The sequence below is a fragment of the Vulpes lagopus genome, chromosome 2, assembly GCF_018345385.1.
Source record: "Vulpes lagopus strain Blue_001 chromosome 2, ASM1834538v1, whole genome shotgun sequence".
NCBI lineage: Eukaryota > Metazoa > Chordata > Mammalia > Carnivora > Canidae > Vulpes > Vulpes lagopus.
Genome location: NC_054825.1, coordinates 85,016,945 through 85,033,743, shown reverse-complemented (window position 1 = coordinate 85,033,743; position 16,799 = coordinate 85,016,945). Strand labels below are relative to the sequence as shown.

The 16,799-nt window shown below is 39.5% G+C and overlaps 1 protein-coding gene across 2 annotated transcripts in view; it reads right to left on the bottom strand.

Moving 5' to 3' along the window:
- Positions 1–390: 390 nt before the first annotated feature.
- Positions 391–16,799, bottom strand: part of MYB (MYB proto-oncogene, transcription factor) — a 33,997-nt gene continuing 17,588 nt past the window's right edge. For both annotated transcript variants that reach the window (XM_041746161.1, XM_041746162.1), the window contains 5 exons: positions 16,143–16,257; positions 15,926–16,051; positions 14,587–14,697; positions 12,579–12,686; positions 391–1,684 (listed from right to left, as the gene is read on the bottom strand). In XM_041746161.1, the coding sequence (XP_041602095.1) occupies positions 1,568–1,684; positions 12,579–12,686; positions 14,587–14,697; positions 15,926–16,051; positions 16,143–16,257 (577 nt within the window). In that variant the 3' untranslated portion in view covers positions 391–1,567. The remainder of the gene's footprint in view (positions 1,685–12,578; positions 12,687–14,586; positions 14,698–15,925; positions 16,052–16,142; positions 16,258–16,799) is intronic.

Genomic DNA, 16,799 nt, shown 5'->3' with positions numbered 1-16,799 from the left:
TCCCCAAAGGTCAAGGCCCCTCCTACCCACGGCTCTCCATCTCCATATGACCGTGTACCTCAGGCCTGTACCCATGTGTGTGCACTAGCCCTGTGGTCCTCCTACTCCGCCCCACACCTGTAGTAGCAGTACACATTATCCCAGTTCCAGTGCTGCTGGAACCCTAATACGTTTGCAGGATTCCTCCCAGTTGTCACTCTGCTCGTGGTTACCTCGTAAATTATTGACCCTGGTTTGCTGGTTCTTCTTTCTCTAAAGTAAGGATCCTTGGCTCCTTCACATGAAACTCAAGTGGGGCACAAATTACTATCACAAGAAAAGGGTTCTGAATTCACTCCATTTTCTTAGAAGTATAACTATCATCCACAATCACAAGAGAGAAGCCGAAAGTAAGTAAAATAAGGACACAGCTTTATTTCTCTACAAGGCAGTAAGTACACTGTCATATCAAAGTTCAGTGCCGACCATCTTGCACCAAATGTTCGTAAGGCAGCCACTGGCTATCGACCCTAGTCTCTTGACTCCAGCTGCAAACACAGGCTGTATGGCAGTTCTAAGACCATACACCCAGAAACCGGGGGACGCTGATCAAACACCTAACCTCTGAATTAAAGAACAGTGAGAGTGAACTCAAAACAAAACAAAGGACATCAACAACACAGATCTCCCAAAAAAGAAGTGCAATGCATGCTCTTATAAACCAACAATAACAACAACAAAAAACCAGTAACAACAACAAATGCAAAATCTCCCAAACAACTTTTCCAATGTATTACAAAAGGGGAAAAAAAGTACATATATATATATAAAAAATAAAAAAGTTTGAAATACTAGTGCATAGTCAATTACCTAACACCAAGTTTCTTTTCTTTCCATCCAAAGCTCTACTGCCCCTCTGATACTAGCAGCATGTCTACAGGCTAAAACCATAGCAGCAAAACACATTTTTCATTTGGCATTTACAAAATTAAATTACTGAATAAAAATATAATTTTTATAAAACTATTTCATACAGTAATAATTTTTAAAGCAAGCTAACAAAAAAACTCATAAAATGGCTTAGTACAATAAATGTACCTCCAATGTTATTAACCATAAATGAGCATTTACAATCTTGATTAATGATCCCAAGGTATTAAGCCAACATTTACAGTAATGCATTGTGTTTAGTGGTTGAGAAAAGTGAAATATTGGAGTACCTTTTTGTGTGTAAAATTTCAAAAACCTCATCACAGGAAAAAAATACTGGTCCGTTGGATCCTCTAAAATACAGATAATTCATTTTATGTTTAAAAAAATCTGCATTAGGATATTAACAACTGACTACAATTCATTACCTAATAATTTAGGTAAGACTGTTTTTATTTATTTATTTTTAAAAAAATCCTTTTAGTTGGGTGAAATCCGAGATTTCATCCACCTAAATGCACTTGGTGCTGCTCTCAACTGTTGTACCACAACAAAAATAGGCTCTTCTCCCATTCATGAAAAGTTTCATGTAGAGGAATGATATATCCCAAGTCAATCTGAAGTGTTCTGAAAACCATAATGCTTGTTGAGAAACGTCTCACATGACCAGAGTCCGGGTTGAGAAGGCATTCACATATTTCCGAGCCTGACCAGAGGCCGTCATCTGATCTTCCATCTTTCCACAGGATGCAGCTTCCCAGGCACCCCCACAAGGCTAATGGGAACAAGAGGCCAACACTGAGGTTAGAACAGGAGACCCCTACTTCAGCCCCCAAAGGATTCCCAATCCCAGCAAAGCCAGCAGAGGGAATTCGGATGTTCGGATGGCGGGGGTAGATGCCAGGGAGCTTGTGTCAGATGACGTCTGAATTCTCTGACACCCCGGACTCCAGCGTTCTGAAGTCATATCAACAACCAGAAATCATCTATTGCCGAGAGAGGAAAACCCACTTCAAATAAGATCACAAGCTACAGCTGCATCTTCACCCTTGAGTACCTTTTGCACATTAGGGTGATTTTTACAAAATTGGAGACAGGAATGGGCACGATCCTGCCAATACCTAAGGTGTCCCAGGCCATTTATTCACTCTGCAAACTGGTGAGCGCTTTGGTCCTCTGAGGGGAGAAGCTCTCACGGGTGCTGGAATTGACTCACACCTACCAAACATGGTATGGTACATATTTTGTATTCTCAATGAAGCATCGATTAATGTAGAAATCCTGTTGACTGGGATCGCCATGCTGGAAGATATGGATGAGCTAATACCTACCAGGTGGCATTGCTGTCTGGGCCCGGTGTTTGACACATCACAGTCACCACCTCACCGACACAGCACACCCTGAGGGGGACGTTTGGAGAGTGGCCATAAGCTGCTCACAGCCACTCTGAGGGTGAGGAGTGGAGTGGCTTTCAACCCACGTCTGTCTTCTGCACCATCCGAGGCCCTGCCTTGCTTCCAGCGGAAATATGTACTGTTTTGCTCTACTTCATTTGCAAAGGATTTATGATGCTCACAAAATAAACATGAGGTAACAGGGATGAAACAGTGGACGAGTCAGGGTCATGGCAAATATGGAAAAAATAAATAACATGCTCAAGGGGTGATATTTGTATGTAAAAAGTCTGTCACGAAGTACAGCGTGCCAGCTAAGTGTAAGCCACAAGCCTATCCAGGAACTCTCTAGCAACGGGTATAAAGGGGGACACAGAAACACAAACAGATGGAAGATTTGGTGTCTGTAAGCTCAAAACCAAACCAGCGGTTTAGTAAAACCACAACTATTCCTTGTAATAGTTGGGTAAACCCAAGAGAGATTTTTCCATGGGACAAAAGAAGCCAGGAAGGGCCTCTGCTTTCTAGAGCCTCCAATGTCCTGTAGGGGACAAAGTGAAGACACATGAAGCAGGTGGGGTGACAACAGACAGTGTGGGAGGTGAGTGGGGCCTACCCAGGTGCAGGGCGTGGAGTGGGGGGGTGGCACACCGGCACACCGAGGCATTGCCAGGGAGAGGGAAGGAAAGGTGGATTTAAGTGGGCAGGCGAGAAGGGGGCAGTGTACCCGGGGTGGAGAAAGAGCACAAGAGAACGCAGGCCGCAATGTGCACACCGCGTGCAGGAGGGACCGCGGGACAGAAGAGAGCTGGGGGGACGCTCGCGGGCAGCCTGCGCCAGCCATGCTCTCAGCGCTGCCCGTCTCCGGTGTCCCCGAATTCTCCCTCAGCATGCCTGAGGCCCCGCGTCAGGGGCCCCGCTTCCCGGGCCGGCCAGCTGTGGCCCGAGGGGGGTGCGGCAACGCCCCGGGGCACCAGCTGAGGAGTGAGGGGCCGGGCCGCGCGCAGGCCCTGGGGAGTGCAGGACGCTACCTTCCTTGGTGTCCTTCCCAGCGAGCTCGGTGGCTCCCCACCGAGGGGCCAGGGGCCGGATGCAGGGAGAAGCCAAAGTCATCAGGCTGTTAGCAGAGAGGAACGTTCTGAATGAACGTGGCGGCCGCATGGTGATGGGGCCCCCGCCTGCTGGCCGGGCGGCTCCGGCTCCCAACTGGGCGCTCTCCCAGGACACAGGGCGGTCTCCGCCGGGCGCCGGTGCCGCCGCTAACGCAGAGGCCTCTGTCCAAGTGCGCACGTTTGCTCTGAAGGCTCAGAGGCCCAACACGGGACACGAAATACTACACAGCAAGATGCACTGTCACCATACTTTCCTGGAGCCGCCTATCACAAAGATGACAGGCACTTGTTTGGGGCCGACTTCTGGCACCGGGCCACACTGAATCATTTCCTAAACAAAATCACCAGGGTAGCTACAGTATTCTTGGAAATCATTCTGAATAAACGATGTTTCTCCGGGTTGCAGCAAGCAGACTCTCTGGTGTATCTGTCCATACAGATCCTGTGTCTCAGTTAGGTTGGTTGCTTGCATGTTGTGGCTGAAGTTTTCAGTGCGGCACCGAAACACCAAATTGATGCGTGAAACCCAATTAAAAAAATAAAAGTTGATGTTGCCATTTCAATTACGGAGCTGGCACCTGTTGTCACTGTAGCAGTGCGACCTATAACTACTCGAGAGTGAAGAGGCAGCTGCGGGATATCTGTGCCGCACCCGCCTACAAAGTACCGTGCCAGGGCTCAGAACCCACGGTGCACGCGGGTCAAAGTGCACAGATCTTAAAAACAAGTGACTTAAGAGGTAGCAGAAGGAAGTCCCTTCATACACTAATATCTTCTAGGTAAATCCCAAATCACATAAAAGATACATAGAAAACCCAAAGTTACCTATTTTGAGAAAATCCATACAAACGTAGGGGAAAGGGGAATGAGGGAGCGAGGCTGGAGATAAAAGCGTGAAGCAGGGACAAATGTTTCTATTCTTCTCTGGTTAAGACCTTCCCTACTTAGCTGTACTTCAATTAATATTGACTTAATTTTCTAAAAGTGCAAATTGCTTAAAATACTATGTAGAAACAATCTCCTGCCTGCTTTTACCACATCTCTTGGTAAATGTCAAATTCTGCCCCTTTGGCCATACAGTACTTAAGTTAATTCAGGATTCCCAAAGTCTGTTCAGGAGAGAATACTGAGTATTATCAGTTTCACATATTTTTTTTTTAATTTTTATCTATTTATGATGGTCACACAGAGAGAGAAAGAGAGAGAGAGAGGCAGAGACACAGGCAGAGGGAGAAGCAGGCTCCATGCACCGGGAGCCCGACGTGGGACTCGATCCTTGGGTCTCCAGGATCGCACCCTGGGCCAAAGGCAGGCGCCAAACCGCTGTGCCACCCAGGGATCCCAGTTTCACATATTCTTAATTTGAAATTTGGCTGTGTTCTCACTGGATCTCCCACATGGCTCACTACTAGATTCATGCCTGGCTTTTTCTCCAGGGCAGATATTGAAAACAAGATCAATATAAAAAAGGTACCATATATTTTTAATTAGTATTTTTAGTAAACTCTTCAAACAATCAGCTTTTCCTAAGTCAAAACAGAATTCTCTAGGAAACAGATTGAAACATCTAGGAAACAGATGCATCTCAATTTTCTAGGAAACAGAGCATCTCAAAGGCCTATAAGCCCCGAAGCTCAGAGCCTAGGAAGGGCAAGACATTTGGAATACCTGAATCCCCCAAGTGCAGACAAATGCCAGTAAAAACCACTGTGTATAGAACAAAAAGGGCAGCAGGTGAGCATGAATGGTGCACGGTGCACGGTGTGAGTACTTCTTGCAACAATAAATGAAAAACCTAATCAGAGCAGACACAGACCTACAGGGTTAGTTAGGGAAGAGCAGAAGGTCAAGTACTCAGATAAGAGAAGAGGTGCTCAGGTCCAACAGCTGAAATGACAGCGGCCTCCTTTTTTGCTAGTTCCTTCTCTCTCTTTACCTTGAAGCCCTGGAGCCTTTGGGCAACTTTTCAAGCAGACAGAATAGTTTTGACAAAGGGGGATTAAATGTCCCTGTGCTAGGCAAATATTTTTCAATACTGTCATATGGATCTTTGTGCCTTCTTATTCCTTCTTAAATTTTAGTTTCATTTACACTCAAGAACTGATAAGAATTATGTATTTCTGCACAAGAATTCTTGTGCTAATGCAGACCTGTCACTTGACCCTAATTCATTTCAACATTAATAATCCTACTGCACATCCTCCTTCTCTTGCCTGAGAGTCACCTTGTTTATCCTGTAATATGCCTGTAACTGCCCCCAGGCAGAAGTGAACTGTAAACAGACTGTCAAAGCTTTAACTGGGATATCCTGCTAAGGCATTTTAAATAAATACTTGGATCCTTTGTGGAAAACAGAAGAACTAAAATGAGACAAGACCATGTCCACAGGTGGTTTTCTGTCAGAATTAGATTATTTTCACATTTTCGTTTAGAATATCGTTTTTTCATCACGCTGAACAACTGCTATTATCACTATTATCATACTGCAACTTCACACAATAGCTGATGTCAAAAACCGTGGCAAAGTATGTGCTTCCCAAGTTGTAGACCTAATAAAAAATTTGTATCAGTCACAAAAAGAATGATTTTGTAAAACCAAAACAGCTCATGAGATAGTACTGTATTTTTCTTTTGTTCTGTTTTTAAATAATAAATATAAATGAATGGTGTCCTAACGAGTAAGAATGATTTTTCTATTTAACCCATGTGAAGAAAATACTTGCTCTGGACTAAAATTCTAAAAGTCAGAATTCCTTCCCAAAAGGCCATCTCTTTTAAAGATGTATCAATTTTACAAGAGAGAAAGTAAAAATCTTGAAAACTGTTAAATCTTGAAAGTCAGGGATAGACCTGAGATAAAATGTCACTTAGTTTAAGGTCAATAGCCAACTTCTCTCACTCATGAATGTCTCTTTCTGTCTGCACAAAACAGTGAAGTGACCCCAACTTCAGAGTTTTTAAGTTCACATAGAAAGAGCCTTCAAAGTTAGGGAATTATAGGTCTGGACAGTGGTTGGAAGTTGCCTCACCCACCAGGGCCTCCACTGCGCACCCAAGCTTAAGTTAACTATTGATTATGTGGATAGACTTCTCCTCAGCTTGGAGTTTGTCCTAGATGTTTCCAGAAGTCACTCTCCACCTTACATGTTTATAGATTTTACAAAGAGTTGATATTCTGTAACCTAGGGTGTCACAATTTTTGGAAGAATAGTTCTTTTCTTAGTCACGTATTATTTCAGACTATTAAGATTAAGACAAGTGCCAAACTGCTCTCAAGCAATTCTATCTTTGCTGACACAAGGAAGAGTCAGTCTCTTAGTGTTTGTCAAGGCAAACCAAACAAAAAATCCACATCATGTAATGTCTGGGGCAGAGCCCTCTAAATTTGAGCTTGATATCCTTTCTTCATTCCCATTTGGTCTTTTCCTGTGTCAACCCAAAAGCTGTGCACAGCAAACTTGCTTAATTTAGAACATATATATAAAAGCAGGTCGCTGAAATATGACCAACGGCCATGTGAATTCTTGCTGGGGCAAGTGGAAAAAAGTGACCCAAGGGAGAAGCAAATGAGTACAGAGGTATCCCAGGGAGCATGTCAAAAACAGCACATGACATTAGGAAATGCCCCGAAAGACCTAAGGCACATGTAGACAGATTGTTTTCCAGGTCTGTTGACATGCCAACACAAGCAGTAGAAAAATAGAGAAAACTAGTCAATCAGTTGTTTCATCTCCATCACGCCAAAGGTAGATCTGACTACCTTTATTTCAGGAATCAGTTGAGTCAGCTATCTCTTTGGGTGACCCACTGACACAGTTCTGCAAGAGTGGAACAGGGAATGAGAGCGTGCTAGAGGAAATAGTACACCACAGGGCAAAATGCCCTGGCTGTAGGTGAGGCCTCCTTGCCTGTCTTTCTGACAGAGACTATGCACAGCCTTTGCCTCATACTAGATACCACCAATGGACATGGGCACCTGTGCTGCCATTTTGAGAGCAATATTATGTCTGTTTCATCTTCCTATCAAACCTGTATGATGAGGGGAAGACATATTATACTCCTCAATTCATGGATGAGAGCAGTTTGGTCTGAAGAGGTTAATGGATTGAGATCACACAATCAGAAAATGGTGGAGTCTAGACTAGAACCCAGGTTCCTATTGTCTGCATGCTGGTTTATTGTGCTTTTCAGATGCCGATCATACAAAAAGCGTTTATCCTATTTTTTTTTTAAATTCATTAACAATTTATAGAAAGATAGAAGCAATCAAAAACACATAGAACTGAAAAAGTGAGTCTCATCTGCTTGCAATAATATTTTAAGATTCTCCAATCTTGTGCAAATATGTTTCAAAAGGGCCCGGGAAATTCACTTAAATTAAATTCACTGTTTTACAAAAGTAAGGCCATGACAAGCCAAGTCAGGAAATTAAAATTTAAGGCTGTCATTCTGTGGTTAGAAAAAAAAGAGGAAAGTGAGTGAGTAAAAAAGCATATGAACACATCTTTTACATTTGGGTTTTAAATAGGAATAAAAGGAAATTATAATTTAAGAGAAAAATACAGAAGTTCAGAAGGCTTATAGCTTATGGACAGTTTCGGATCTGCCAATGAAAATGTCTACCTCCAGAAATGTGTATTAGCATAATATGTTTATTTCAAAGTGGAATACACATTGAGGGAAACAGGCAGCTCTTTCCTCCTTGCTGAGGAGGGAGCTTTGCGTCTATATGGGTGTGTGTGTGTCTGCCTCAGCCTCTATTAGGGTAATTTTTGAATAGTGTTCCACCATGAATCTCTTTCCTGTCCCAAACTGCAAGCTTTCTAAGCTAAATTTTATTTCCCTAAATTTGATAATTTTATATTTTTCTAGACTCCATCCACTACCCCCACACAACATGGGACAAAATGGTACAAAATTGTCCAAAGTGAAAATCTGAGCTACATGAAAGACACATATTCTGAGCTACATGAAAGACACAAATATCAAAAATGTCTCAGAACATTTTTATTATAGGAGTCTCTGTTTAATGTTACAACTTATAATTAGGGCACCTTTAAAAAGAAAAAAGAAATCCAACAATTTTAAGATTGTGCAGCTGTCACAAATTCCTTTTGGAAGAAGACTGAGCATAAATAATTTTAAAAACAAATAGAGCATTATTTATGCATAATGGCTCATATGGCCTCTATGTAAGTGTTATAGTTTACGGACTGTAATTCAGAGTTCTGAGTTGTTAAAACTCACTGCTTCTCAATGACACCCCACATAACACATGGACATACTTAGCACCCTGGTTTTGGTCTCTACATACTGTTTCCCACTGAAAGGGTCAGAGATCTTTGGGGAAGTGGTTAATTCCAGGATGAGAGGAGGGAAATGTGACATTAAGTTAAAGCAATGCAAATTCAAATGAATTTGAAAATTTTGTTCCTCAGTGGCACAGCCACATTTCAAGTGCTCTAGCCACATATGACCAGTGGTCATCACATTAGACAGCAGCATACTGGGCTTTTCCATAACTGTAGTTCTATTGGACAACACTGGTCTACGGTTCAAAGAGATTTAAGAGACTGAACAACAAAATGCATTGTGTGCAACATGCATTAGAGATTTAAGAGACTTAACAACAAAATGTATTGTGTTTCATTTCTGATCAAAACAAATAAAAAGATTCTTTTTAGGATTGATGCGGAAACTTAAATGCAGCCTGAGAATTAGAATATTAAGGAATTATTGTAAATAACAATGTGTCATGACAGTATTAGGTCATATATAAAAGCACCTTTATTTTTAGAGATACATCTGAAAGTACATAGATGAATAAATATAATTGTGTCTGGAATTTTAACACACTTCATAAAAAACAGATGAAGTATATATGGCAAAATGTTAATAACTGTTAAATCTAAATCATGGAATATTTTCTATACTTCTATGTCTGTTTCAAACTTGTCATAATAAAATCTTAAACTCATAGCTTCTTGCATTTCTAGTTTTAGAATATCAAATGTAATTTACACATATTTACATATATGCATGTGCTTTTCTATGTACATCAGAAGCTAGAACCATAAAGGTCCTCAAAAATAGTAATTGGGGCTCTGTCTGAAGTGTCATTGCCATAATTAAGTCAGGTTGATTAAAATTGAAACGAGAGAACACAGAATTACCATAGTCTTCAATAAACTGTTCTTGTGGGCAGCCCAGGTGGCTCGGCGGTTTAGCACCGCCTTTGGCCTAGGGTGTGATCCTGGAGACCCGGGATCGAGTCCCATGGCGCGCTCCCTGCATGGAGCCTGCTTTCTCCCTCTGCCTGTGTCTGTGCCTCTCTCTCTCTCTCTCTCTGTGTCTCTCATGAATAAATAAAATCTTAAAAAAGTGTCAAAATTTTGAAATATTTTAGGAACCATATTTAGTTGTTTTAATTAAAAGCACCATGATAAAAATATCTAGATTGTTTGGCTAAAATCCCATTCAATATTTGATTTCATATAAGTACAAAGTATAAAAGTTAGAGGTTATATAAAATACTCTTAAATTGAAAAGCCGGATTATGTAAGAAATGCATTTATTCAGTAATACTATTCATGAACGATCTGCCTAAGTCAGTGAAATTGAATTATCAGTGGAAATACACGATAAAGTATTATGTTCTAAACAAAATTACCAAACTGCATAAAAACCTGTGTAAATATTGTTGAATCAGGATTATATGAAATATAAACAGAATGTTTAAATACTTAGATTAAAAATATTTAGATTAATTTGATGCATTTTCCAGTATTTACCACAGAAGTTTAAAAGATTTTAGAAATCACATATGTCTACAGTATCAGAAGTATCAGAGTTCCATGACATGAAACAGTGGAAATACTTGGTGTGTACTTTTAATTAATTTAATGAGTATTTCTTAAAATGAATTAGTTACCTATTATAGAAGGTTATTAAGACATATTTAAGCAGTATAAGTCAGTTAACCACTTAGTGCAGATAGAAACACTGACTCTAAAATAAATTTTTGGATCTTAGTTATTTCATTTAGTGGAATTGACAAATCCTGCCTTCACCACATGATGTTATGGCTTTAATCCCAATATGCAGACAGTAGAATCTGTAGAGTGCCATATATGACTCCTTTATATAGTAGAAAATATAGATTAATAAAAAAGAGGGCTACTACTTAATTCTGAGTTTCAAAGATAACTAATATTTCCATTAAATAATGTTTAAGTATGTTGACAATAAAGTTCCATCATTTTTTAAAAAATGCACTGACAACTTGCCAATTTCATGTAACGTACATTTTATATCAGTACCATGTTCAGCTCTAATGGTTTTGGCCAAACACTATTTGGTTATGCCAAAAGCTTTTAGGATTCAATTTTAGCAAAGTAATTAGGGGTTTTCAACTTATGTGATGACAACTACTTACACCATGAAAACTGTCCTCAAATATACTTTTATATGTTTGCTCTTTGAAATTCAGAATGCCTTTTTTCTATACTACTGTAAATATAGGTTGAATTCCAGACTAGGTTATAAAATATATGTCAGGTCTACTCTAGTTTACTGTACTATCAGCGATAGTCAAGTTCTATGCTCTAGAAACCCGGGGCCAAGTATTTAGGAAGGAAGAGGGAAAGAAAAACAAAGAAAGCATTGCCCTTCTGGACCCAAGATCAGAGCTAGATAAAACTTTGAAAAGGCTGATCTTTGCCTTGACATCTGTCTAACCTGCATCCTGTGTCCCCCTTCTGCCTCGATGGGAGTTTATTCTCCTGTCCCAATTCTTGGTGATGCACAGGCCACCTACCCAGGCCTGACGGACTCAAGAACACTCCAAAATACCCCCCAAACACTAGCTTTTTCCTCTTCCATGTTCTACACTCCAGGCAACCGTCAATCTCACACCAAAGCAGTTGGATCCGATAGAGGCCACAGGAAAGGAATTGGATCAAGAAACAAAATGTGCCTACAGGGCAGCCTGGGTGGCTCAGTGGTTTAGCGCTGCTTTTGACCTAGGGCGTGATCCTGGAGACCCAGGATCAAGTCCCACATCGAGCTCCCTGCATGGAGCCTGCTTCTCCCTTTGGCTGTGTCTCTGCCTCTCTCTCTCTGTGTCTCTCATGAATAAATAAATAAAATTAAAACAAAACAAAGCAAAACAATATGTGCCTACAGCCCTTCTAGCTGTATTTGTATTATCTAAAAAATAATACTAGGTATCACAAATACTTAAAAAAGGGAAGTTTTAAGATTCTCACAATTTGGGGGGAGAAAGCCTACCATAATGATGGGGAAGCCCTTAAGAGAGAGAGAGAAAGAAAAAAGACAAGTTCTCAAAGCACGCCATCCTGTCACAGGGCCTTTAACTCTCAGTACAAATAGCAACTTGCTGTTCTGAGTCCAGTTTCTCTATATGATCTGGAGTTTATGAAGTCTCCCTCAGTGTGCCTCAGAGGGATGGAGGGGAGGGCTCTACAGATGGCTGGATATTGGGCTATTTAACATAGGGAACTGCTTTAAATAATTTAGGGGAGTAAATTTGCATTCTTACTTACATTTGGCTCAGGATTAATCTGAAATTTGCTGTATTTCATCAACATACACCTACTCAGAGTTATAAGGGAAATTTCTCTTGATATAAAACCCAGTTGCAGATGGTCAACTATGGCTTAGCCACACCGCACTGGCAGCTGAATTTCTTATTCTGATAGTTAAATATATTGTAATCATTTTCCAACTAGCTCATTTGAAACATCATCTAAAATCCAAAGAGCACCTCAGTTTTGATGGCTTACTAATTAAGTGTAAAAAACAAAAATTTTAAAACAAAAAAAGAACTATACCAATAAACTTTTTATAAAATATTTAAGAGCAAAAGAGGGAGATACTGCCATGTGTAATCCATGATCTTGCCCCCAGTCACAGCAGGAAATGTTTCACTTCATCATGCTTTGAAAACCTGCTCTAATGAAAACTTCTGGTGCGTCTCATGTGAGCAGCAATAAGGAAAGTTAGCAGATTTTCAGACATCAAGAGTTGCTAAACTCCTCTATAACTCCTCTATAACTCAAGTCTTAAAAAAAAAAAAAAAACCCTCCAGATGACAGTGTTTTGCAAATGGCTTTTAAGACACCAATGTTGGAATAGTAATTACCTGTAAGGGACTCGCCAGGGACCTGTTTTTAGGTACCGTAAATGCTTTGAGAACATTGTCTTCATCTTCTGATACTGGCGTCATTAAAACGGAACTTGTAAGAATATTCTAAAGGGTAAGAACAATTTGAAATTTAAATGAGCCTGGAGAATATGAGAGCTGACACAATTTTGATACCATAGACAGGAGATTATTATGAAGTGATACACATGAGCAGGAACAACGCAGGGATCTGCCAGAAACTCTTCTTGCTGAGCTTACGAAAGACCTTACCTATGCACCAACCCTAGTCCCATTGTGGCAAACATCACTAAAACAAAAAGCTTTGGGGTCTGACACAGTTCTAGGTAGGAGATGGGCACTCAAAAAAACATCTGTTAAAGGGATTAATAAATCCATGCTTTTAAGAACAAGAGATTGGGTGCCTGGGTGGCTCAGTCAGTTAAGCATCTTACTCTTGATTTCAGCTCAGGTCATGAGATCAAGCCCTGATTTGGGCTCTGAAGCTCAGTGGGGAGTCTGCTTGGGATTCTCTCTCTCCCTTTCCCTCTACCCCTCTCTCCATTCATGCTCTCTCTAAAGTAGATAAATAAATCTTTAAAAAAAATGAAAATAAAAGACTTACTTAACTCTAGTTGGAGAACTATTTATTTTGTATATTGGTATCAAAATATTCTAGAGCTACAAATCCATGGGAGCATAGTATAATGGTTAAAAGCATGGAATTTAGAACTAGACTTTCTGAGTTCTAACCCAGAGTCACTACTTATTATATATATATAATATTAACTGAGTATGCCTCACTATGCCTGTTTCCCAGTTGGTATAATGGCAATGATAATGTTACCAACCTTGCACAGCTGTTGTGAGGATTCAATGAGGTAATGCATCTAAAGCTCTTAAAATAGTACTTACCACTTAGTACATATTGAATAAAAATTAACAATTGTTATTAGCTCTGATTCTCCATAAAGGACAACCATTCACCAATTGCAAACTTTAAAAAACGGTGGTCACTAAGTGCTAAAGAGAAAGGAGCTATCAAGCCATGACAAGACATCACAGAAACATAAGTACATATTACTAAGTGAAAGAAGCCAGTCTGAAAACGCTACACACTGTATGATTTTAATTATATGAAATCTGGGAAAAAGCAAAACTATAGAGAGAGTAAAAAGATCAATGGCTGCCAGGGGTTGGCAGGGGTAGAGATGGCGGTGGAGGGATGACAAGGTGGACCACAGAGAATTTTTAGGACAGTGAAACTACTCTGTGTGATACTACAATGGTGGACTTATGTCATAAATTTGTCCAAGCCCATAAAATGTACAGCCTCAACAGCATACCCTAATATAAACTATGGACTTTGGGTGATGAAGTGTCAGCACTGTTAGCTCATCCATTTTAACAAATGTCCCACTCGAGTGAGGAATGTGGACAATGGGAGGGCTACACATATGTGGGGGCAGGAGTATGTGGAAAATCTCTGTATCTTCTGCTTAACTTTTCTGTGAACCCAAAACTGCTCTAAAAAATAAGGTTTATTTTAAAAAATGGTGGCAACCAAAGTAATGCGTAACAGGAATGATAAAGGGCATCTACCATAGACAGGGACTGGCATTATGCTAGATGCTGCATAAAACCAAACAGGAGACAATATAGCAAGGAAGAAATAACTACTTTTGGAAGACAGGAAAATTAAAAGAAAATGTAAAATTAACATTCTCCTTTCATGGAAGTACATATTTTCATGCAGCAGATTTTTTAAGTGGTAAGGACTCTCAAATCATAAGAAAATAAATAACAAAAAAAATCTGCATGGAAAATAATCTATTTCTAATACATAAAATTTCTATATTCAACATTAATAATCATAAGGAAATAGTCATGTAACAGAGAATATTTAGAAATACGATGCATTAAATAGTGCTAAAACCCCTTTAGCCTCACATACCATGCAGAAAATTCTGTGAGGCACTAAGACCTCATAACATGGGCGTGTACTTACTGGCACATCTGCCACAGGTGATGCCTGTGTGAACAGCTGAGTGTTCAGACTCTCCCCTTCCCAGTGGTTGGAGCAGAAGAAGTTTCCTGCTTTATCCGTTGGAGATTCCACCTAAAAGCAAACAGGAAGTGTTTTGTTGTTTCTAGAATTAGAACTTCCCATGGAACACCAACACTCGAGAGTAAATTTCTATGAGTAATATCTAAGGATTTAATGTATAACATGGTAACTATAGTTGGTAACACTGTATTGTATAATTGAAATTTGCTAAGAGAAAAAAAAAAAAAAAAAAAAGAAATTTGCTAAGAGAGCAGAACTTAAATGTTTTCACAAAAAATTTTAAAAAGGCCAACATATGAAGTATTGGATGCGTCCATTAAACTTAGGGAGAATCCCTCCACAATATATATGTATATCAAATCATCATGCTGTACACTTCAAATACCTTACAATTTTGTCAATAATATCTCAATAAAGCTGGAGAAAATGAGTAAATTTCTGGTCTGTTAAACATTTATCCTTATATGAAAAAAAATTCCAGAGGCACTCTATCTACTTTTTTTTTTTTTCTTAAATTTTTATTTATTTATGATAGTCACACAGAGAGAGAGGCAGAGACACAGGCAGAGGGAGAAGCAGGCTCCATGCACTAGGAGCCCGACGTGGGATTCGATCCCGGATCTCCAGGATCGCGCCCTGGGCCAAATGCAGGCGCTAAACCGCTGCGCCACCCAGGGATCCCTCTATCTACTTTTTGGAAATGCTTCTTGCCACTCAAGCTAGAATTTTGATCCTTGCAAGTCAGTCTTTTTCTTTTATAAGTTAGATACTATTATTTTAATTTAAATTTTAATTCTCCATGAAATCTGAAAATTAAAAATCTATCCATTTGTGTATTAGTGATAAAAAAAGTACAGTAAAGGGGCGCCTGCATGGCTCAAATGGTTGAGCATCTGTCTTTTGATCATCTCATCTGATGTCTTGATCTCAGGGTTGTGAGTTCAAGCCTTGTATTGGACTCCACGGTGGGCGTGGAGCCTACTTAAAAACAAACAAAAACAAAAAGTACAGTAAACAGCCATGCTCTTTTTCCTTTATCCTTTCTAATATATTTTCTGTTCAAACATGAAGTAGGTAGAAGTGGCCTGGCTTCCCAAATGTAAGGTCACATGCCTCCTATACAGTTTGGCAGTACCTCTTAGCTGCATCTTGTAGGGAAATCTTGTATAAAAAGTGGTGTTGTTACATAGTACTGATGCCAGACATATAAAGCTGCCCACAAGGAACAGAGGCAGCACAATTCGCATCTTACTCCTTCCAAAGGACCTCATGTGTTTACCTCTTGTTTGATCTTTTTCAGTAAAGGTGGTCCATTTTCTTGAAACTCAGCAACAATTCCTGGTTCATCTGATTCCTGCTTGATCACATCCTGTAGATCTTCTACTAGATGAGATGGTGTCTGAGGCTGAAAGGAAGAGTGGGTATGTTCACATCAGAGAACAATTTCTTTCTGTGCTAATAAACCAGCTAACCTCAAGAACTTAGCCCAAACTTACTAGCATCTTCAGAGGACCATATTTAATTTCTTGAGCTGCAAGGGCATGTTTGAAGGGTGTAGGAGTTCTTGGAGAGCTTTCTAGGATTGACCTTTTGATAGCTGGAGTTCTAAAACTTTAAAAAGAAAAAAGTACTGAAATATTCAGTATGTAATATTTTTTTAGTGAATAAGCTCTGTTATTGATATGTGAATTAATCCTATATGTGTTATTAAGAAAAAGATAATATACACATTTCATATTCCCAAGTACTTCAAAATATTATACTCCTAAGAGCATTAAAATATTTTTTCATCGTTCTTTGATCATTCTGAAGACACATATAGTACTTGTAGGTCTTTATAATAATCATAAACACTGTAAAGATCTGTTGTCATTTATAAATCAATTTGATCTATTCATTAAAACAAGCCCACAATAGAAAACACATGTTAACCTTTTGAAATGGACTTATTGTAACTGGAAATAGTAAGATATAATTTTTAAAAGGTTTTCTCTAATTCATATTGATGTTTTCTGCCATTTCTTTGAATTGGGTAAGACTTTTTTGAATATAAACATTGTTTAATCACTCCTTGGCTTCTGATCCTATAATATTCTTTGGGATTTTAAAATAAGTCATAAATATATAAATTTCATAAATTTATACATAAATTT